The sequence below is a fragment of the Perognathus longimembris genome, chromosome 1 (genome assembly GCF_023159225.1).
Source record: "Perognathus longimembris pacificus isolate PPM17 chromosome 1, ASM2315922v1, whole genome shotgun sequence".
Taxonomy (NCBI): Eukaryota; Metazoa; Chordata; class Mammalia; order Rodentia; family Heteromyidae; genus Perognathus; species Perognathus longimembris.
This window is the reverse complement of record NC_063161.1, coordinates 138,304,575-138,326,918: the sequence shown is the minus strand read 5'-3', so window position 1 is coordinate 138,326,918 and position 22,344 is coordinate 138,304,575. Positions and strand designations below refer to the sequence as shown.

Genomic DNA, 22,344 nt, shown 5'->3' with positions numbered 1-22,344 from the left:
AGTTACATTTTTCTGGTCTTTTTTTTTTTTTTCTTTTTCAAACAGGCATCAGTAATACACAGTCAACAGATATAACAAATATTTCCAAAAAGGTATGTTTTGCAATTTACTAATGTTAGAAAAGTGATCTTCCTAAAATTGGTAGTTATATTACATGGTATAAGGCTTAGGAAACTTGGCAATTTGTTTTAAAAGTGAGCATAAACTACGAATCCCCAACCCCTAAGTAATAGGGTAGATTGAGAAACATTAAACCTATAAGCTGAGCTTAAAAGTTATCTGTGGCTTTAAAAGTCCTAATCTGTCTCATGAAGAGCTTAGAAAAATGAAATGTTTCTCCTAAATAAGACTACTGTTCATGAAAAAATTATCTTATTAAAAAACGAACACTATCAGTTTGAAGCTAGGTATATTTCAGTAAATCTTTAAAATTTGTAAATGGTGAAAAAATTCTTCATATGAAATAAAAGTAATATAGTTCACAATATTCTGTATCTATCACATACAGAAATAGACAAGGTTGTCTTCATGTTATTCATAGCCCTTGAAGATTGTTTAAATGCTCTGGTCTCAGAGTCTCTTCAGTTATGTTATTAATTTATTAATTCTTCCTTCTAGGTTCCTTTACAGAGGTTTTTTTTTTCTGCCTTTGTTTGGTGGAATCCCCCAAATGAAAAAGATAGAAACCAGGATGAGTATACAGTTTACCAGAGACAGTGTAGAATCCAATGCACAGATCACTACACTGAGTAGGAGTCTAGCTTGCTATCACAGTCACCCCTCCTGACCTACACTCAATAGGATGCTAGCCTGCTATCATACTCAGCCCTTGAGACCTACATTCAGTAGGATGCTGGCCTGCCTGCTGTCACAGTCCAAACTCCAGACCTATACTCAACAGGAGACGAGCTTGCTGTCACAGTTGACCCTCCAGACCTACAATCTCTTTGTTCACTGATTCAACCAACCTCACACTTAAAATATTAAGGAGGAAAAGTCACATCTGTTCAGAACATGTGCAAACTCTTATTATTCCCTAAACAACATATTGCAATAGCTGTTTACCCTGTTTTAGATGCTACAATTGATCTAGAGATGATTCAAAGTGCCCAAGAGGATGTATATAGGTTATATGCAAATACTACATCATGTACATATGAGACTTGACCATCTGCAGATTTTGGTCTCTGAACACATATGTGTGTATGTGTGTTCATATCTTAAACCTTCCCCTGGGGAAACTGAGGGCCAGCTTCCTCTTATGTCTTGTCTTCCTCTTATGTTCTAGTCCCTAGGCCCTTGACTCAAATAATCAGAGTGAATCATCTCAGATGCCCTTTCAGCACAAACATTTTAAGCTGTGAGTTTAAACTGAGAACAATTAAGAAAAAGGGAGGAAAACCATGCTCTGGTTCTGTTTTCACTTGGAAATCTGCTAAAGATCATTCAGAAAATTTGGAAAAGATGTTAAATAAGATGTTATCCTATTAACTACTCATTCACAAATATGACCACCCCACCCCCTACCCCCTGCCATGCCTCCTTTAAAGTTCTTTAGATACCATTAAAACATTTTTTTTTAATCTGAAATTTGAGAGGCATTGTAGTGGCATAGAGGTTTTCCCAGTGACTGGTTCTTTACATGGCTTCCTTACATGAAAGAAAAAGATAAAGAATAAAATTAGATTTGTACAAATTATATCTATATAGCCTTATGAAATATCACTATTGGTAAGATACAATGGAAAAACTTATTAGTTAACCTATTCTTAGAACCTTGTTGGTAGCATTGTTTTTATTTAAAAAAAAAAGTCTTAACCAGGTACAGGTACAGGCTCACGCCTATAATCCTAGCTACTCACAAGACTGAGATCTGAGGACTGTAGTTCAAAGCCAGACCAGGGAAGGGAAGTCTAGGAGACTCTTATCTCCACTTAATCAACAGAAAGCTGCAAGTGAAGCTGGCTCAAGTGATAGAATGCTTTCTTTGAGAAAAAAAAAAAAAAAAAGCTCAGGAATAGTGCCTAGTCTTTGAGTCAAGCCCTAGGACCTACATCCAAAAAAAAAAAAGGGGGGGGGGGAAGAAAAATAAAGTCTTAAATATCTCAAGCAACTAACTTTAAAATCAATTTAAACAATTTGAAGTTGAGACTTCCTCCTGTATCTCATTAAGAATGTCTCACATTTTCCATTGCATATCTGTATTGATACAGTAAATACATTATCAGGTTAAATGCATTACTTAGGGGAAAAACAGAACCAGAAGGAAATAAAATGTTGTCATGTCTTAACTATGGAGAGAATTCCTATAGTCATCTTGGTATCTTAAACATTCTGATTAAAACAAGTCATAGGTGTTCCCTCTCAATTCTCTGTAGACTTTCTTCCATTATTATAATTAAATAAGACCTAATTAAAGAACTCTTGGGTACACAAATCTGAGAGTTAAAGAAAATATGGACCTCTCTGTACATCAGTTTGATAATAAAAATTTGAAGAAAAAAAAAACAAGAAAAAACAAACAAACAACAACAAAGAAAATATGGAGTTTGGGGGGAGGAGGGTAACAGTAGTACAGAGAGGCAGACAGAGTGCAAGAGTCCTCCCTTCCTCCTGACTTTTGGTGCTCATGTCTTTTGTAAGCTTTCCTTGAATTTCAATGGGATTCACAACTTGGTTCTAGCCAGTAGAATATGGCAAGCATGATTCCACTAATAGGACTGTAAGGTCCACCCCCAGGAGGGCTCCATGTAGATGGCCCCCACCTGTTTAAGTCTACGCTCAGTACCTGTATTACCTAGGTAACTGGCACACCGGGAGGCAGTTACCTCCTCCTTCTCTGAGGTCACATCCAATCCATCTGGCCATATCTCCCACCTTTTCCTATATAATCCGGCTCAACACAATTCCCGCTCTCTCTTACTCTCTCTTGCTCTTTTCTCTCTTTTTCCCTTCTTCCTTCCCATCTGTCTCCCCAAACCTCCATCTTGTGTGGGCTGGCACTTGGCTTTCCCCCGCAATAAACTCCTGAACCATAGGTTTCCTTTCTGGTGAACCTTACAAGGACTATAACATTGATCTTCCTAGTAGACTGTACTGAAACTCTCGTTGTTGGCTCTAATGATGTATATTGCTGTACAGAGAGGCCCACATGGCACTGAGGGTGACCTCCAACAGCAGTCAGCAGGGTGCCAAGGAATCCTCAAGGAACTAAACGTTGCCAACAATTACTTGATCCTAGAAAAGGAGCCTTAGATGAACCACCAACCCTCACTGAATCCTTGTAGCCTTGTGAGAGGCTAGCCACATCCACAGAGACTGAGATGACAAACATGTCTTGCATTAGGCCACTACGTTTATGGTAATACTGTTACCTAGCAACCGATAATTAATACAGACAGATGAGAAACACAATATAATTAGAGAGCAAATTCAAGGCAATAGAATAATGAGTATGATATAGGAAAGTTCAGGCAATCAAAGTAAAGGAAAGCTCACCATGGGATAAGGTTAGTTTTGAAACATTTCATAAAAAGGTCAATTATAAGACCCATCATAAGTGTTTCAAACATCAGATTGGCAGGCAGGCAGAAGAAATAACACAGAGTCAGAATCAACTGAATGTCAGGAACAATAATAATCTCACACTGAGGGACAGAGAGAGGAGTGGGTAGGTGAGATGGGTCCCAATCTGAAGGGGAGAAGCTGAGTACTCATCTTTTGACAATAAAGCAGCAACAGGAAAGCAAAGGCTCTTGAACTGGAAACTGAAAAAATAAGAGCTCAGTTCTGAAGAACTTAATCCTATCACAGAATAAAGGATGGAGCAGATTAGAGATAAGAAGACCAAGAATAGATATGCTTGCACAACAGTCTCCAAGAGAGGCTAACAAACTTGGGGGGAGGACAATTTCACACTCATTAATAATCAAAGACATGCAAATTAAAACTATAAAGCACCATTCTTTGGCTTGTCAAAATAGTAAGAAATAAATACTAATAATACTAGCAAAGATGGAGCAATTTCAGACACTGCTGGTGGGAATATAAATGGAAGTCTTAATGGAAAGCCATTCATCAATATACATTAATAATCTTAAAATATTCAGATCTTTAAACTCAGTAATTCATGCCATAGAACACAATGCTGAAGAAAATTGATTTACCCATCCAACAAAAATTGAACTGAGGGCTTACCTATAGAGTGGCTTACCTATAGAGTGCTTGCCTAGCATGCATGAAGCCCTCGGTTCAATTCCTCAGTACCATATAAACAGAAAAAGCCAGAAGTGGCGCTGTGGCTCAAGTGGTAGAGTGCTAGCCTTGAGCAAAAAGAAGCCAATGATAGTGCTTAAGCCCTGAGTTCAAGCCCCAGGACTGGCAAAAAAAGAACTGAACTGAGTGTTGACCACATTCTAGGCATTAAAATAGATGTGACATAGTTCTCACTGCTTCTCTATGGCATTTAGAAGAGACACACATATAACAAAATATTTTTTAAAAGTCTAATTACACATAATATAGAATACCATGAGAGGATACTTTCATATATCAAGTTTAAATTGTTGTACCAAAGAAGACTTTCGTGGAAGTGGTATTTCCACCGAAAGTCACAGGATGAATACAAGAAAGGCACATAAAGAATGGGAAGAATTCTTTTTTCTAATAAAAGAAACAATACTTGTGCAGGGCAGGAGACAACTAGCTGTTATCCCAGGTGTCAGAGGACTTATCACTGACTCATTTCAACGAATATGTATAGAGTTACAAGTAAGCCCCAAAATAGTGCTAGAGGATAAGGGATGGGAAAAAGAGATCAAAGTCAGGCCGAAATAATTGTGGGCAAAACAGATATAATAGTATTCTTAACCAAAGGAAGAAGGGCTTGGAGTTAATAGTGAAGTCAAAGAAGTATAAGGAAACAAATATAGGAGAAAGAAGCCAATGCATTAAGCAAAAAAAAGAAAAGGACAGAATAAAAATAATTGACAGAAAGGCCACCGCCTTCCTATTACCTTTCAAATCCAGACCTGATAGATTTTATAAATATACCAGTCACTAGAAGTCATTTCCACATATAGACAGAAGTACTCAATTAACACTAAAATGCTTCAAAGGTAGAAAAGATAAAGAGAAGATAAAAACAAAATTTAAATACATATACATGAGTCAAGGGATAGTTATGCTTGGGAAACATTTTCCCCCTAATACTGTATATCTAATTGATTGTCAACTATGGTAAGTGTTGGGAGAAAAGTGTCCACTTTTTCAGCATGACAGGTAATTCTTTACAAGAGGCTCTTTTGGTCTGATGAACCATCAAAAGGTCAAGGTGAAGGACACCAGGCAAACCAACTTAGGATGAAGATATGATTGGAGTCATTAGCAAGTTATGAAAGCCCATCATAAAAACAATTACAAACCCAATTCGACTAGTAAACCTGAAGGAAGGAAGCTCCTATGTCTTCTTATCTTCTCAAGTATCTAAATTGAGACATTTTGTATTTGGTGTCTGTCAACAGCATTAAGAGTTAATGTTTTACAACCTAGAAGGTACCTAAAACACCCCCCACACCCCCCCTCACCCCTCCCCACCAATATGTGGAACTCCCTCTATTACATTTACAACATCTATAGTCCAAAATTATTTTAAAATAAAAAGTAAAAAAGATATGTATAGCCCTGGTACAAGAAATAACATATCAAAAATTTAGATTAATCTCATGAAATACTCATAAGGAAGAATAAATAAGGCAATTCTCCACGTTGATAAGAGCCCACTTTTCACTTTTCTCAAGGGATACAGCAAGAGAACTCATAGCCTGCACTGGGCATTCTACTGGCCAGCAGCCATGTGAACTTGACAATCATGTCAGCCTCTCCAAGCCAAATTCACCTACCTCATCTGGTGGCACTGGCTTGTCAACTATGGCATGTTTTGTATTGTCACTTAAACGTTTGTGTACTTGAACTGCATTAGCTCTTCCTCATTAAAGGGAGAAAAGACTTTGAGAAACGATCATTTGCATTTCTTCAAGTGTGTGAGATTATCAAATACATCTTATATAGAACAGCTAAGTTTAACCAGAAGATTCATATAATTATTAATAAAGTCATTAAACATTATCTTTCTGAAAAATGCTTGCTATCACCTAAAAAGAAACTTTTTCTCTATGTAGCCTTTTCTGTAAAGTCTATTAGACTGATTAGCTGTTATCTCAATATTACTTTTGTCAATTCTGAAGACTTGGTTTGATATATGAAATAATCTAATAGTTTGATGACTTGTACATATACAGTTTACACAATCATACTAGAATCATAGATAAAATAAATCACATGAAATATACTTCTACCATAAACATTAAAAATGAAATACTAGTTCTTTTTGGAAAAAAGGCAGTTAAATCACGAATTTCAAGAAATCCACAGGATGAATACTGAAAACTCAAAAACATATTGTATAATCTGACAAGGAAAATTTATAAAACTAGAAAGTTCTGTGTATTTATAAATGATGTATCACAGAATGTTATTTTGTAACTTCAATGTCTCAATACCCAAATATTAAGTTACAAAAAACAAACTATGTGCCTTTCTAGTTAAAACTTAGTACACAACCTAAAGACTAATGAGAAAACAATATGAAAGTAACTCCTAAGTGAGGCCTCCACCCATAAAAACTTCAAGGTAGCCACTTACTATAATAAAACTATAGTTGTGTTTCTTAAAGAATATTATTTGCTAACTGAAAACAGAAATGATACAGTTAAAAACCAAACATAAAAAGCACCAGTAGAAGTCATTTCAAAATACTCAATACATAGTGTTCATCATCATCAGCAACTCTACTCACTTCCGGTGGGTGTGGTCCATGCCACTGTTTGGTATTGCTTCCAACTTTGCATTTCTCTGCCCACAGATATTTCCATAGCTGTCATATCCTGACACTAGTCTTGCTGCTGCACCTGTTGCTACTGAAAAGCCACAGATAAATCCCTAGGAAAGAAACAGAAAAAACACAGAAATAAGCCATTTCAATAGCCACATTCACTACTGGATACTATAATGAGCTTCTTTTGTCCACTGAAGGAAACAAAGAACTATCTTTCCTTGGTACAAACACTATTCCACTGTGTTCCCTGGACTTCGTATAATAAGTGCAAAGAAAGTGCAGGGAAACACTATTTACCACCATAACAAAACAAATCACTAGCTTCTACAGCATAAGATTGTTTTTGCATTTTATAATAACAATAATAATAATAGCTTCTTTATATATTGAATACCTGCTCTGTGGCAAGCTGTGTATTAGATGCTTATCATACATTATCTCTAATCCTCAGGATGAAGATACTGAGGCCCAGAGAAGTTACGTGAGCTACCCGAGGCTACAAAAGCTTGTAACAACTAGAGCATAAAATTTAAAAAACCTGCTGTTTTCGTTTAATTTTGTTGTAAAAGAATTCTTGTTAAATGAACAACACCAAAGGATAAAAGAAAAAAATCCAAAGAACAACAGGTAAGTAGGTTTTGAATCATTATCAGTTCAGCACACACAGCACTTTTATCCTTCTTATAACAAAGCTGCATACATGCCAAGTCATGACATCACAGAGTGCTGTCATGCTCTTAATATTGGAGACTAGACGAGAGCAAGTAAGGTATAATCTTTGTGTACTGCGAAGGTCACTTTACTTCATAAGAATATTTTTCCTGGTACTAAAGGTAGATAATCTGGAACATATCATGCCTGCTAAATCAAGAATGTACTGGCCAGAATAATGCAATAAGTGCTTACACTTAACCACAGGTCATTGAGTATAGGAACTAGAAGATGAATCACTACTGATAAGCTGATTGTATTGAGGAGAAGACTAGGGTTAAGATATACTGTGTAATATGGTTGTTTAAAGGGTGAGCTTTTATAATCTTTCATAAAATAGCTAAGAAGGCAGAGATTATCACTGTTCAACTCATCATAGTCAACTATAACAAGTAGTTTTTATGTACTGTAGTTCTGCTAGATCTCAGGCAATAGAATAAATACTTGAAGATATTTCCAGAGGAAAGTGTGTTTCTCCTTTAAGTACACTTATCTAAAAAGCCAAATTCTTTTTCCTAAATAACTCTTCTACTTTCATTTTGAAAGAAAGTAAGACAGGCATGAGTCTAGCTCTCTACAATAAAAAATTTCTTAAAACTTCACATTGTGAGAAAGTAGACTTACTGTAGAGAGTGTGCTTGGTTTGTTTGTTATTCTGTAACTCTGACCTCAGCAAGTGATGTCAACTTTCTGCTTCAGTTTACTCACCTATTAAATAGTGATACAGGCTGTGTTGAAGATGAGCTAACATGGGGCTGGGAATATGGCCTAGTAGTAGAGTGCCTGCCTCGCATACATGAAGCCCTGGGTTCAATTCCTCAGCACCACATATATAGAAAAAGCCAGAAATGGCACTGTGTCAGTGGTAGAGTGCTAGCCTTGGCAAAAAGAAGCCAGGGACAGTGCTCAGGCCCTGAGTTCAAGCCCCAGGACTGGCCAAAAAAAAAAAAAAAGAGATAAGCTAACATAATACAGTGTGGTAAGAAATCTTCCTGGAACCATAGTAATTGCTGATGAATATTAGCCATATTGTGATTAGAAGAAAGAACATGCTTTAAGAGAAGGACTGTGAGCCTTGGGGTCAAATGTGTTACAATGGAATGGTGACAGGATGTGGCCTTGAACAAATTTGCTTAATGTGCTTTGATTTAACCTCTCTATGAGTTGTGACCGAACCACTTAACACAAAGGCTGGTACAGGAATTATATGAGCATATAGATCCATACATATGTGTATGTGTATATATACACACACATATATATACATACATATATACATAGTCATACATATATATGTATATGTATGTATACACACACATATACTTTGCCAGAATCTTGTTGTATCAAAGCTACAGCTAATGCCAGCAGTAGGATCAGGCACACAGCATTTATTCTCACTTCCTTGTTGGGCCGCTCCCTTTCTCTTGAGTGCAACAAGGATGCTGCAGGATACCCCTTCCCACCTCAGAACTTCAATCCAATACTAAGGCACAAGAAAAAAAAAATTTAAGCCGCTGAATACATATACAGGTACAGATCAACATACCATTTTAAACATAAGCATGAAGCCAAATTAGAAAACTACACTGAGCAGAAAGAGAGGTAAATGTTTGGAAGTTTAATGGCTAACCTTTCTGCTATTGTCTAGACTCTGGACTGTCCCCCTAAAGGCTCCTATGTTAACACATAGAGGCTACTGGGGTAGGGTGGGAGGATAGAAGAGGGAAAGCAACCTGTAAGAGGTGATCCTGGTAAGAAGTCTCCAGGTCATTGGGGTGAGGTGTGATTCTGAAGGAGAACATAGGATCTTGGCCTCTGCCTCTTCCTCCCAAGCACAAAGTAAGAGGTTTCATTTCATCACAATGTGCTACCAGGTGTCTAAAACAAGGGATCAACTAATCATGGGCTAAAATCTTCTCATCTTAGATATTGTCATGATAAATGAAGGCTGACATCCCTTCCAATGTATTTCATCCACAAAAACCATCTTTGAATAATAAAGGGAATAGAGTTGGAGTTTAGAAAGACCCAATTCATACTCTGTCTCCACTTACTATCTGTATGGTTTTGTTTCAATAACCTACTTAGATTCTGCTCCCTCTTCATCTATACCCCAGCATATTGATGAAGACTACATGAGATAACATGTACCTAATCCGAAGGTGACTGCCTCCTCCCTAGCCTGTGATCACTAGATAGTAGCTGTCAGTAAAAGATATGAAAAGTCAGACTAAAGAGGTGAGCCACAGTAATTGGAGAGAGACAAAAAATCCTTCAGTCCCCTTAGAATAAAACTGTCTTGGGGAAAGGGTGAGTAAGAAATAATGTCAGTAATTTTGTCACTACACAGAAATGTTTGCAGACCACAATTACAATTTTCTTTCACTACTAGTCTAGGATAGCAACACTGTTACGTAATTAAAGGGTTATATTATTTCACTTCTTATAGGAATTTGCTTATGTTTGATAACATGTTGTGTTACAGAGTCCCTTGAATGGCTTCTGTCTTCCCTTTCTGACTATTTTTAACAGTATTAATGGACATGTGAATTATCAAAAACCACCTCACATCACCGTGGGATGGGCCAGGGTATACATTATATTACACACACACACACACACATATATACATATACACATACAAAAAGGGGATAGTGACTTATTTTCATATAGGTCATATAAACTTCTTAGTTGCTTGCAGGAGGAACTAAGCAAAGAATGTGAGGAGCTGCTGGGGGGTGGGGGTGGGAGGAGAAAAGCAAGTTAGTAAGACAGAAAGAAACCATGACTGCCATCTTAGGGACTTCCTACACAGTATAAGCGCTGACAGGAAGCAAACCTAAGTCTAATTAAAATTATAATCTCCTTAAAAAGAAAAATGCTATAACCCAAATTCAAGGAGCAATACAGTTTCAGAAGTTTACAGAACACACTCAGTAATTTAATAGCCCTACAGAGAGTGGAGGAAAAGGAACAGAAGGAAATCATGGTAATGGAACAAATGAGAGGGAAAAAAAAAAAAGAAGAGGAAAGCTTTTATTAGCATAGAGCAGAACCAGCACTAGAGACAGAACAAGCCTATTAGTCTTAAAATGACTAAGCTACTCTCGTGCTTTCAGGATGGCTCTTTTCAGACAGAAGTAGAAAAATCCATGCACAAACAGTGACTCTAATCAGAGCAGGCATATAAGGACATATCTGATCAGGCATACAGGCCATAGGCAGGACTTGGCAACTCGTTGGTACTTATTGCTTAAATAGGAGAAAGACAACTTGGCAACTAATAAACTATGTCATTTTCCCTTCATGTCATACACAGGGTCTAGTTCTACTGAATTAAGAACTTTAATTTCACTTCATGCACTATTAGCAAAAAATTTAGGACACAATTTTATTTTACAAGCATATTTCAATTTCATAACGAGTTTTTTCCACTAAGTAACTGGGCAAAGCAGATAGATGGCTTTAGTTGTGTGTGTGTGTGTGTGTGTGTGTGTGTGTGTGTGTGTGTGTGTGTGTGTATACAGGAAAGGGATAAGTCAGCAAAAATTATGGGCAGGAGATAGTATATAAATATGTCTCAAAATTTAAATATGAGGAGAAATGAGTTATGGTGATAGCTGTGTTCCAGGGACACAGGAATTAATTTAATAAAAAAATAGTATAGCCATGTGTGGGGGGTCATACCTATAATCCCAGCATTCAGAGACTAAGGAAAAGAGGACTGAGAGTTCAAAGCCAGTCTCAGTTACATAGCAAATTAGAGGCCAGCTTAGGCAACAGGGTGAGAAGCAGTCTCAAAATACAAATGAAAACTGTGCCCTGATTATTGCTTTCTCAAGCACAAAATCATTTACCATATACTCTGTATCTCAATAAATGCTTCAAGTCAGTTCCCTAATAACTGATTTGTAAAACCAGTTACATTTAGCTCCTGTTCTTGCTCTTTCAAGATACGTGGCAGGCTGTTAGAATCCAGCTGACAAGGTATAGCTAAAAGGCTAGTGCAGAGCTCCTATTTATGCAACAAACAAAAAGGAATTTAGAGCTATAGCCAAATTTCTAGATTCCTTTCAAGTTTAATAGAAAACACAGCTCTTAGAAAGAGGAAAGAGGGGGAAAAAGACTAATTAAAGTCTAAGAAACATCAATTTAATAAGCACTTATTGAGCATAGACAAATGCAAGGCTTATCCCAGAAGAACTGAAATGATCTCAAAACAAGAAAAAATGAGGCATGAGGGAGCAAAATCAGAGTGGCTCAGTTTCATGGACAGCTAACAGCAATGAAAGGAATACAGGCAGAACATTGAGAACTGACCCTGCCTTTGATACTAATATACCTTACAAATCCAGTTTCTAAGCTATTTCTCTACTAGTCCCAAAGACTGAACTAGATTAATCTCTTAACTGCTCCCGCTTCCAAAATTCTATGCTTCTAAAGGAAAGCAGATAGAAAGAAAATTGAAGAGTAAACTTTCAGGAAGAAGTCTAAAATCATTTGGCTTAATACAGTGACTAAGGGGTGGGGTAAGGGGAACAGATTAAAAACAAATAGATTTAACTGAACTATATTCTTAAAATGGTTGAAATGGAAAAAAAAAGGCACATTATATATGCTTTACCACAAAATTTTTTTAAATGGGAGTTAAAAAGAGTGAGTGTTACTTGTAATGAGTAACCATCTGAGAATGAATATCCAGCTTGCTGTTCTTTCTATCCTATGATCCTGACAAAGAACAGTCCGTCGAACACTTAACTAAATGCCATAGTCCATCTCTTACTATGTGCTGCTGATCAACCTCAGTTACTGAGTTAGAAATGTCAGGCCCAGGACCTACATTATAAAACAAAGATCCTTGAGAGCAATCTGAAAGGAAACCAGGGATCCATCTTCTAAATCCAGCTTAAGTCTAGATCTTTTCTAAAATTCCAACCCTGCATTTCCAGCAACATGTACTGACCAAAAAATTCCACGTCAGAGCTCCTGTTCTCACTCAACATTTTCCAAAACCATTTCCTGTTCCTACATATTGTCCATCTCCAGTAATGGCGACATTAGCTATTATACAAGCACACCTAACAGATGGACTGGGAAGAGTCTTCTCTCCTGCCTCTCCCTTGAGCTTCCTAACTCCACACTAGACAAGTTCTGCTGAGCTGTTAGGTCAAAGCCAGAAACATTGATGAAATCATGTTTTACTGGCAAGTGAGGTTATTAGGTCCTACAGGTCTAATAACCTCATGTTGTAAACAAAACCTTTTATTGTTGTTCCTGATTTCAGTCAACAGAGTAGAATGTACTTATTGAGACCTTCTTCCTCTTCTCTCCTGGGACCAGTGTGGTGTTACTGTGAAATAAAATTACTGAGCATATCTATGTCTCTGTTTCCTAATGTGTAAAACAGACAAGACGGAAACAAGAGTGTGTAATTTTGGAAGCAGATGTAAGAAATAAATATCTGAGTTTCTAAGTGTGAGCGACCTAGCCTTCACTCAGAGAGCAGCAGTAACTATTTCCCAGGTTTGGCATTCCTATTAGAGCCATCCAGCCTCCTCTCTTTCCTCCATTTTTGTGCTAAACTGATTGGTCTAGGTAGATCTCCATTCTCTCTTCCTGTCTTCTCTTCTCATATATACATTTCCCTGAGAAATAGTGAGGTTTGACCATATTAGATGACAAGGAACTTTGATCAACATAGTGTAAGTCATTACTATGGAGTGCTTTACCATTTGGCATAAAATCAGGTGCCTGCTCTATTGGTGATATGTGGTACTTTGTTTATCCATCTCAATCGGATTCCCCAATGTATATTGACTGTGGCTGGGACCTTAGGAAACTGGAATAAGGTTCAAACTTAGATTAATATAGAGCCTTATTATTCATCTGTGACTTGACTCTTACTTTACTGCACCACGGATAACCACTGATCCTATTCAAGCTCTTTCCTACTTTCCTTTACTGCACTATTTCAAGCTTTAGTCCTCTTATCTGAGCTGCCTCAAGTCCCTTTCCTTCCCAATCCATCTTTAATATTGGATACTGGGGCATTCTTTCTAAATCCAGGCATGTTACTCCTCACTAGTGACTACAAGAGGGTCTCAACCTTGCATGAATATCAGAATCACATGGTATCAGAATCACAGAGGAATAGGCATTTTACTTTAAACATCCCAGGTGATTCTAATATACAGCTAAGATTAAGAACCACTTGCTTGCTACCTTATCTGAAAATAGCAACTTAAAAGTACAATTATATGTTAGGTATGGTAGTGAATGCCTATAATCCCAGCACTCAGGAAGTAGAAAGAAGACTGAAAATTTCAAGAACTTGGGCTACATAGTGAGACTCTGACTCAAAATATAATTAACAAACAAAAAACACACCAAGAAAGGAGAGGGGGAAAAAAAAAGATGGGAAAGAGGGAGGTAGAGAAAGAGGAAGGAGGGATGGAAAGCTGTCTGGGAATGTGGCTTAGTGGTAAAGTGCTTGCTTAGCATGCATGAAGCCCTGGGTTCAATTCCTCAGTACCACATACACAGAAAAAGCCTGAAGTGGCACTGTGGCTCATGTGGTAGAGTGCTAGCCTGAGTTCAAGCCCCAGGACTGGCAAAAATAAAAATAAAAAAGAAGAAATAGAAAGCCACATGACTTTTTTTGAACAGGGTAAGCATATGCCCAGGAATTTCAAAGTAGTTATGAAAGTTCAAATATGTGCCAAGTATGGTAACACACACCTTTTTCTTTCATCTAAAGAAGCTAGTTCTAAAATGGGAATGATAAATTATACAGGACCCTAGGCCTTCACACACAGTGAGACCACAGGAAGATACCTTAGGGGAGGAACACAAAGGCACAATGCCTATGTGCCTCGAACCATATAAAATAATATTTATGGAAATGAATTCCAGGAAATAGAAACAATGGGGTTTTGTTGTTTTTGTTTTCTTTTAGCCCTGCTTATTCATTTATTTATCTTTGGAAGGGTAAGAGGGGGCACAGAAATGGAAGGAGGAAGGATGAACAAATGAAGTGGTGGTGCTTACCAGACACTATGTGGAATATGAACTATACAACTTGTGGGTGGGGACAGGAGGGAAAAACTGGGACAGAGTGAGGGAAGTGTGTCCAAAAAGAAATGTACTCATTATCCAACTTAGGTAATTGTAACTCCTATAATAACAATAAAAGAAAACTTAAATAAAGGCTGATATGAGCAAATGGTGCTGAATATGCTTTTTTTTTAAGCCACAGTTTCATTGTCTTAGTAGAAGCAGAATTAAGTGGTTAAATTCTTTTTTTTAATTTAGTTTTAGAATTAGGAACTTCAAGTATAACAACTTTGAAACTGGAATGTGTTTATTTTCTATTAATAAAAGTGAATTATGAAAAGAAAAGGCTGATACCTGATATTATTTATGGGATAAGACAAGTAGGGGTACACACCTGTAAGTATGTGAGATTCTTATCTCCAATTAGCCAGCAAAAAGCCACAAGTGGAGATGTTGAGCAAGTTGTAGAGCACTAGCCTTGAGTAAAAATGAAAAGAGACAATGCCCAGGCCCTGAGTTTAAACCCTACTAATAATGCAGGTGCAAGCACCTGGGCACATGCGTGCACACACACACCACACACACACACACACACACACACACACACACTAACAATATTACATATGGACTGTCATCCCTAAGATGATTCATAATATATATGACAATATTTCAAATTTTAAAAATCTATAGGAAGATATTTCAAATTTTAAAAAATCTTTAGTCAGGAACATTTGAGATATGAGTTAGGAAAGACTTCTTTAAAAAAAGAAAAAGGAGGTAAAACAAATAATAAGAAGGAAAAGAAAAAAATATTTTTACCTCTGCTGTGCTTATGTGGTAAGCAAAAGAACTTTGAGATTATTTCAGCTTCCACATGGCAAAATTTGATGTTAGCTAAATTCCATGGAAGTATTCTATTAAAAGAATCATTCCAAAACAAATACTGCTATGCCTGCATTTAAAAGTACACACAGTGGGTCTTAATTACCATCACACTGAAATCCACATTATATTAATTACCAATGCATTAGAGAACTAGTTCAGTAAACAAATGACTCCTTACTCTCAAGTCATTCGCAAATGAGTCTATTAACATTAATGACTGCACTTTTCTGAGCTATTTCAGCACAGAAAATCAAAAGCACCTTGGGTGGCATGGTACATGTTTTTATAAACATAATTTTGGGAGGTCAGCTGCTATGTGCCCCAGGGTTATACTTGAAGGGTGGGGAAAGGGCTGTGGCCTAATCTGCTATCACAGTCTTTGGTGTACTCTGAGTATTTATTTGTGCATGCCACATTTAACTGCCATTCCATTAAACAACCTGAACTCTTGAACAATATCTAAAAAGGTCTAGCTTAAGCATTGGGTATTCTTTTTTTTTTTTTTTTTTTTCTCAAATTTTTATTATCAAACTGACGTACAGAGAGGTTACAGTATCATACGTTGGGCATTGGATACATTTCTTGTACTGTTTGTTGCCTTGTCCCTCATGCCCCCCTCCCTTCCCCCCTTTCCCTCCCCCCCCCCCAGGTGTTCAGTTCACTTACACCAAACAGTTTTGCAAGTATTGCTTTTGTAGTTATTTCTCTTTTTTTACCCTGTGTCTCTCGAATTTGGTATTCCCTTTGAATTTCCTACTTCCAATACCAGTAAACACGGTTTCCAATATACTCAGATAAGATTACAGAGATAGTGTAGGTACAAACATAGGAAGGTGATACAAAACATTATCAATAATAGAAACTACACATACACATAGGACGTTGAAAGTAGTTACAACTGTGATATATCACTTGTTTCCATAACATGGAGTTCATTTCAATTAGCATCATCTTATGTGTTTCTAAGGGTATAGCTATTGGGCCTTGTGAAAGCATTGGGTATTCTTATCTTTTTTAAATACCTTAAGTTTGACAGAACTGTATGACTGTCATTAAGATAAACATCCCTTATCTTATTGGATCTATCATAACTCGTGGAAATATACAGCTTCCTTTCTCTCGTTTTTGGATCAGAATTGGTACCTACAATTGTGCCTACTGGCCAACACTATAGTCTTGATTCAGAGAAGGTACTGATAAACAGAGAGACACACAATAAAAATTTTGCTTATAAAGAAACATAAAGTAAGATGTTTCTAAAGAACATCTAGGGCCAGGTGTTGGTATGTCATGCCTGTAATCCTAGCTACTCAGGAGGTTAAGACCTGAGGATCAATTCAAAGCCAGCCCTGGTAGGAAAAGTCCCTGAGATTCTTATTTTCAATTAACTACCAGAAAACTGGAAGTGGTGCTGTGGCTCAAGTGGCAGAATGCTAGCTGAAGAGCTCAGGAACAGTGCCCAGGCCCAGAGTTCAAGCCCCACAACTCACAAAAAATAAAATAAAATAAAAGCATCTACAAAAGTTTGGGAGGATGGCAGTTAACCAATTAGACCCGTTAAAGACAAAGGAGTCTTAAGGTAGCATAGCTCCATACTTAAGAGTTCAGCAGACTTAAGAAAAAGAGAGCAATACTGTAACTCCACAGCTTCCTTGATGAACAGGAAATGAGTGGTTGAAAATATCACTGTCCCAAGTTAAAACACTGGGCCATGTTAGCAGCTCTGCCATTAATCAGCAGTGTGGCCTGGGATTGATTGATTCCATTTCTGGGTTTGCTGTTTTATCTGTAAAATGAGGGTGATGGACCAGATGAGTTTTAAGTCATTTATAGTTCTCAATATCAGAAGGCTCTAAACCCAGCTATTTGTATATCTTTTTGCCAATCAACACACCGACAGTGATATCAAAGCTGCTGAGGACTGTACCACTAACTCCAGCAATCCAGTTTATTGAATAAGTTCACGTCTGGCACCGTGCACCAGGACTCTGCTTGTTGTCCTCGGAAAAACACTATGTCTCTTAATCTCTGACCAACAGATGACATTTATTACAGTAGATATAGCAGGCTGTAGAGCTTAGGATGAAGGAGCTAATTAGGGTAAAGCAGTGAACAACAAAATCCCATGTAGGAAAAATGATAGATATCACCTAGCAAAATACCTATCTTTTTTTTTTTTTTTTCAGTACTGCAGCTTGAAATCAGAGCCTGGGTGCTGTCCTTCCTTGTGTCTCTGTGCTCAAGGCTAGTGTTCTACCACCTGAACCACACCACCACTTCCAGCTTTTTCTGTGTAGTTTATTAGAAATCAGAGTCTCACAGACTTTTCTTCCTCCAGCTGGCTTCCAACTGCGATCCTCAGATCTCAGCCTCCTGTGTAGCTAGGATTACAGGCATATCCACCAGTGCCCGGCTCATCTATTTTTTTTTTTTCCTGTGTGTGTTGGTCGTGGGGCTTGAACTCAGGGCCTGGATTCTGTTTTGGACTTCTTTTGCTCAAGGCTAACACTCTACCACTTGAATCAGAGCTGTACTTTCTGCTTTTCTTTTTTCTGTTCCTGGGGCTTGAACTCAGGGCCTGGGCACTGTCCCTGAGGCTCTTTGTGCTCAAGGCTAGCACACTACCACTTGAGCCACAGTGCCACATCCAGCTTTTTCTGAGTAATTTATTGGAGATAAGAGTCTCATGCATGGAGCTAGGAATATGGCCTAGTGGTAGATTGCTTGCCTTGTATACGTGAAGTCCTGGATTCCATTCCTCAGCACCACATATATAGAGAAAACTGTGGCTCAAGTGGTAGAGTTCTAGCCTTGTGCAAAAGTAAGCCAGGGACACTGCTCAGGCCCTGAGTTCAAGCCCTGGGTTTGGCAAAAACAAAACAAAAAACAAAAACAACAACAACAAAAAGAGTCTCATGAACTTTCCTGCCTGGAATAGTTTCAAACCACGATCCTTAGATCTCATCAGCCTCCTAAGTAGGGAAGATTACAGACATGAGACAACAGTTTTGTTGGCCAGGTTTGGGGGCGGGGGGAGAGGTGGGGTTAGTGGAGATAAGAATCTCACAGACTTTTCTGACCTAGTTGGCTTCAGATTTCAGCTTCCTGAGTAGGTAGGCTCTCAGGTATGAGCAACCAGCACCAGGCAAAACCTCTACTTTTATATAACAAGTACACCATGTTTCTGAGAAGAGAACTGATTGTTCCAAAGATGACTATCAGGTTCGTATGAGTAGACTGGGTAAATACGCAGAATTCTCAAGTCCATGGCCAGTGTTCTGCTCACTGTTCCTATAAGATGACAGTTCAAGAAACTCATGTCAAATGACTGGCTTTCTGAAAGGACTTATAAGAGTACCTTAACTTTGAACTCAGTTTTCACATAAAAAACAAATAAACAAAAACCAGAGATGCCAAATATTACTGAACTCTATCTGGAGAAAAATAACCTGCCTCAATGAATGGTACCTTAGACACTTTAATTAATAGCAGTAAGTATACACACCTGCATAATACATATGCCTGCATATATACAAGTTCCCTCTGTAAAGCAGCTTCCCACCCATAATTCCTTTGGGTCATCAGTTCAAGTTCAGATCATCTCTGAGTTTCCTTACCATCCCAATGCAGAAGAGAATGAAGAGCAGCAGCCATGGTATATCTGTGCAGCTACGGTCCTCCAGGGGCTTCCATTCTCGTTTGGAACTCTAATTGGAAATACAAAAATAAAAGAACATGATAAATGCCAAGTTCAGTTAAAATTAGAAAGGCCTTCTCTTATTTATTCCTGTATACCTAGGTCCTTGATTTGCCCAATTCGTTTCTATCAAACCTTTGGGAGTAGCTTTCTGAAATGATCTGTGAATAGGTTAGAAGTCCCTCAATTTTGGTCACCTCTTTGGCAAAGTGTACCCTAACTTCCTTGGCCAGTAATATTCCAGTGGCTTAGACACAAAGAAACGGACTCTATGGTCTCCCTTATTGGGAATAATTAGTACAGGTTTAGGCAAGTCATAGCAGAGCATCACAAGGCCCAATAACTATACCCTTATGAACACATAAGATGATGCTAAGTGAAATGAACTCCATGTTATGGAGACAATTGTTATATCACAGTTGTAACTACTTTCAACGTCCCATGTGTATCTGTAGCTTCTATTATTGATGATGTTCTTGTATCACCTTCCTGTGGTTGTACCTACACTATCTCTGTAATCTTATCTGAGTATATTGGAAACCGTGTATACTGGTATTGGAACTAGGAAATTGAAAGGGAATACCAAAATTGAGAGACACAGGGTAAAAAAAGTCAAACAACTACAAAAGCAATACTTGCAAAACTGTTTGGTGTAAGTGAACTGAACACCTCAGAGGAGGAAAGGGTAAGGGGGAGGGGGAAGGGGGGTATGAGGACAAGGTAACAAACAGTATAAGAAATGTATCCAATGCCTAACGTATGAAACTATAACCTCTCTGTACATCAGTTTGATAATAAAAATTGGAAAAAAAATATTCCAGTGGCTTCATCCCTACTCCTGGCCAGGCACAAGACTTAGATCAATGCTTTCTTTTGTGTCTCCATGGGAATTGTTAACTGTATTCCCAGCAGATGGTGAGACTTGCACGGGAAGAGTCCAGTTCTCAATTTCCATCATCTAAGATGATGCCTAAGCATTTCTGATATGTTCTCAGTAAGGGCTTTTTAAAATGAGTAAGTAAATGAACATGCTCTTCCAACCTCAATCTTAGTGCTTTTTCTTTGTGTGACCAGATGCTAGACTTAAAAAAAAAATTAGAATGTGTTTTCTGTATGTTCACTTCAGGAAAGGGAGCCCATCAAAATGAATTCCAATGCAGGGATAAATTCGCCTAAAGCAAATAAAATTCAAAGAGAAAAAAAATTCAAATTTTGTAGATAATTTTGAGCAGCTCCTAAACCACCATCTATGGATTTTCATTCTGCTTCTAAAAATATGGAAGTTTCTAGATCAAACACAAAATATTACAAGTTAATTTGCAAAGTACTGATTGGAATTACTTTCTTACTACAATAGTCTTAGATTTTCAGATCAGATCACATATCCTGTAACAGGAAAAAAAAAATTCTTGAGCTTTCTAATGAGCAAATATCACCGAGTCTCACACCCTCTCCTGCAAACACAGCAGAGGAGAGGAGGAAAAAGCTCAGGAAAAATGTTTGGCAATTAAGCTTGGGAAATTAGGTGAAAGTTTGGCCACAAAAGCCTACGCTGGCTTCCATCATGAAATCCAAGAAGCTTCCATCCAAAATCTGGAAGACTTGTCAGAAGTAAGGGGGCTTAATATAAGAAACTCTCTAGTATAACATACTTTCAGGATTAGGTCTCTCTTCTAAAACAATAGTTTTAAACAGTCTTCTTTAAAAAAAAATCTGATGAATGTTACAGATTGTTTTCTTATTATGTAAACATATATTGACACAATTTTCATAAAAGTTCAGGAATATCTGACTCTAGCTAAGAAGCTCAGCTTTAAATTGGGTGTTGGTGAATCATGCTATAATCCTAGCTACTCAGAAGGCTGAGATCTGAGGATGACCATTTGAAGCCAGCCTGGGTGCAGGCAAAGTCCATGAGATCTTATCTCCAATCAACCACCAAAAAGCCAGAAATGGAGATGTGATTCAGGCCCTGAGTTCAAGCCTCAGGACTCACACAAGAAGGAAAAATAAAAATGGAGACTCAGCTTTAAAATAGCTGTCTATCAACAAGAAGGGTGAAGAATTGTGAGCTACAACTTCTTGACTCCTAAAGTGTTAACTAGATAATGGCCTTGTTGCTGCTTTACACTGTTCTGGCTATAAGAATACTCAGCTTGTTCCGTGACACCCACACAGGAAAACAAAAGATCACTATTTAGTCATGGAAAATCCCATACACCAGGACTGAAGCTGACATTAAAACCCAGGAATGAGTAGGCAATTTCTTCCAGAGAAAAGCATCATGGTGGCATAAAAGATGAGGGATTTCTCTCTCTGGCAATGTCATTAGTTAGTTACACGACTTTAGATAAATTGCTTCATCTCTTTAGATGGCAGAAAGAGTTACATTGGATCTCTTCAGCTCCCTCCAATTTGAAAAATTTGTGACCAGTGTATGTTTGCGAAAACAAGAAACAACTGAGAAATATCTTGACATTATTCCCTGTGTCATTTGAACAAGAATGCCTGTGTTGTGGTCTGCATTTTGGAAGATAGTTGTTCAGTGTGAATAAAGAATGTTTCTTTGTATTTAATAATTTCAGTACTGAATGATGTCCATTCCAGTAAAATTACTCACAAACACATAATCTGGGTACTTCTTTGAAATGCACTCTGTGGTTTATTTATAAGGCAAAAAAGCTACTTTAAACAAATCCTTTGTCTAAAGTATTTATAATCTTAACAAACAGTATTATGGAATGGAGGAAGTCTCAGGTTGATCAAGTCATTTCTTTATCACAACTATTTTCTTAGTATTTTTACTTCAGACCACCAATCAGTTTGTTAGTGCTTCAATTTACATCTGTAATTTAAAGGTGGAAGGATTTCATTCTTGACAAGAAAAATAGAGACTCAACATCTCAACTATTCATCTTGCTGTGGGCCACTGCTTTGCCAAATACAAAGAAAATCTCAACTGGGGTGAGGAGTGGGAGAAAGGGAGTGTGTGTGTGTGTGTGTGTGTGTGTGTGTGTGTGTGTGTGTGTGTGTGAAAGAGAGAGATAGCATGCAGGCAGAGGAGAAAAGTGAAAACAGTGTCGTCACTCTAACTGTAACAAAA

General features: G+C 37.7%; 1 protein-coding gene and 1 long non-coding RNA gene across 4 annotated transcripts in view; one reads left to right on the top strand and one right to left on the bottom strand.

Moving 5' to 3' along the window:
• The window catches only part of Slc44a1 (solute carrier family 44 member 1), a 178,094-nt gene that overhangs the window by 108,196 nt on the left and 47,554 nt on the right, over positions 1-22,344 (bottom strand). For all 3 annotated transcript variants that reach the window (XM_048338435.1, XM_048338443.1, XM_048338454.1), the window contains exons 2-3: positions 19,162-19,251; positions 6,857-6,999 (exon numbers count right to left, since the gene is read on the bottom strand). In XM_048338435.1, the coding sequence (XP_048194392.1) occupies positions 6,857-6,999; positions 19,162-19,251 (233 nt within the window). The remainder of the gene's footprint in view (positions 1-6,856; positions 7,000-19,161; positions 19,252-22,344) is intronic.
• LOC125346155 lies at positions 6,717-20,937 on the top strand. The gene is made up of 3 exons (XR_007209875.1): positions 6,717-6,826; positions 7,373-7,376; positions 20,927-20,937. It is a non-coding gene; the product is annotated as an uncharacterized LOC125346155 (long non-coding RNA).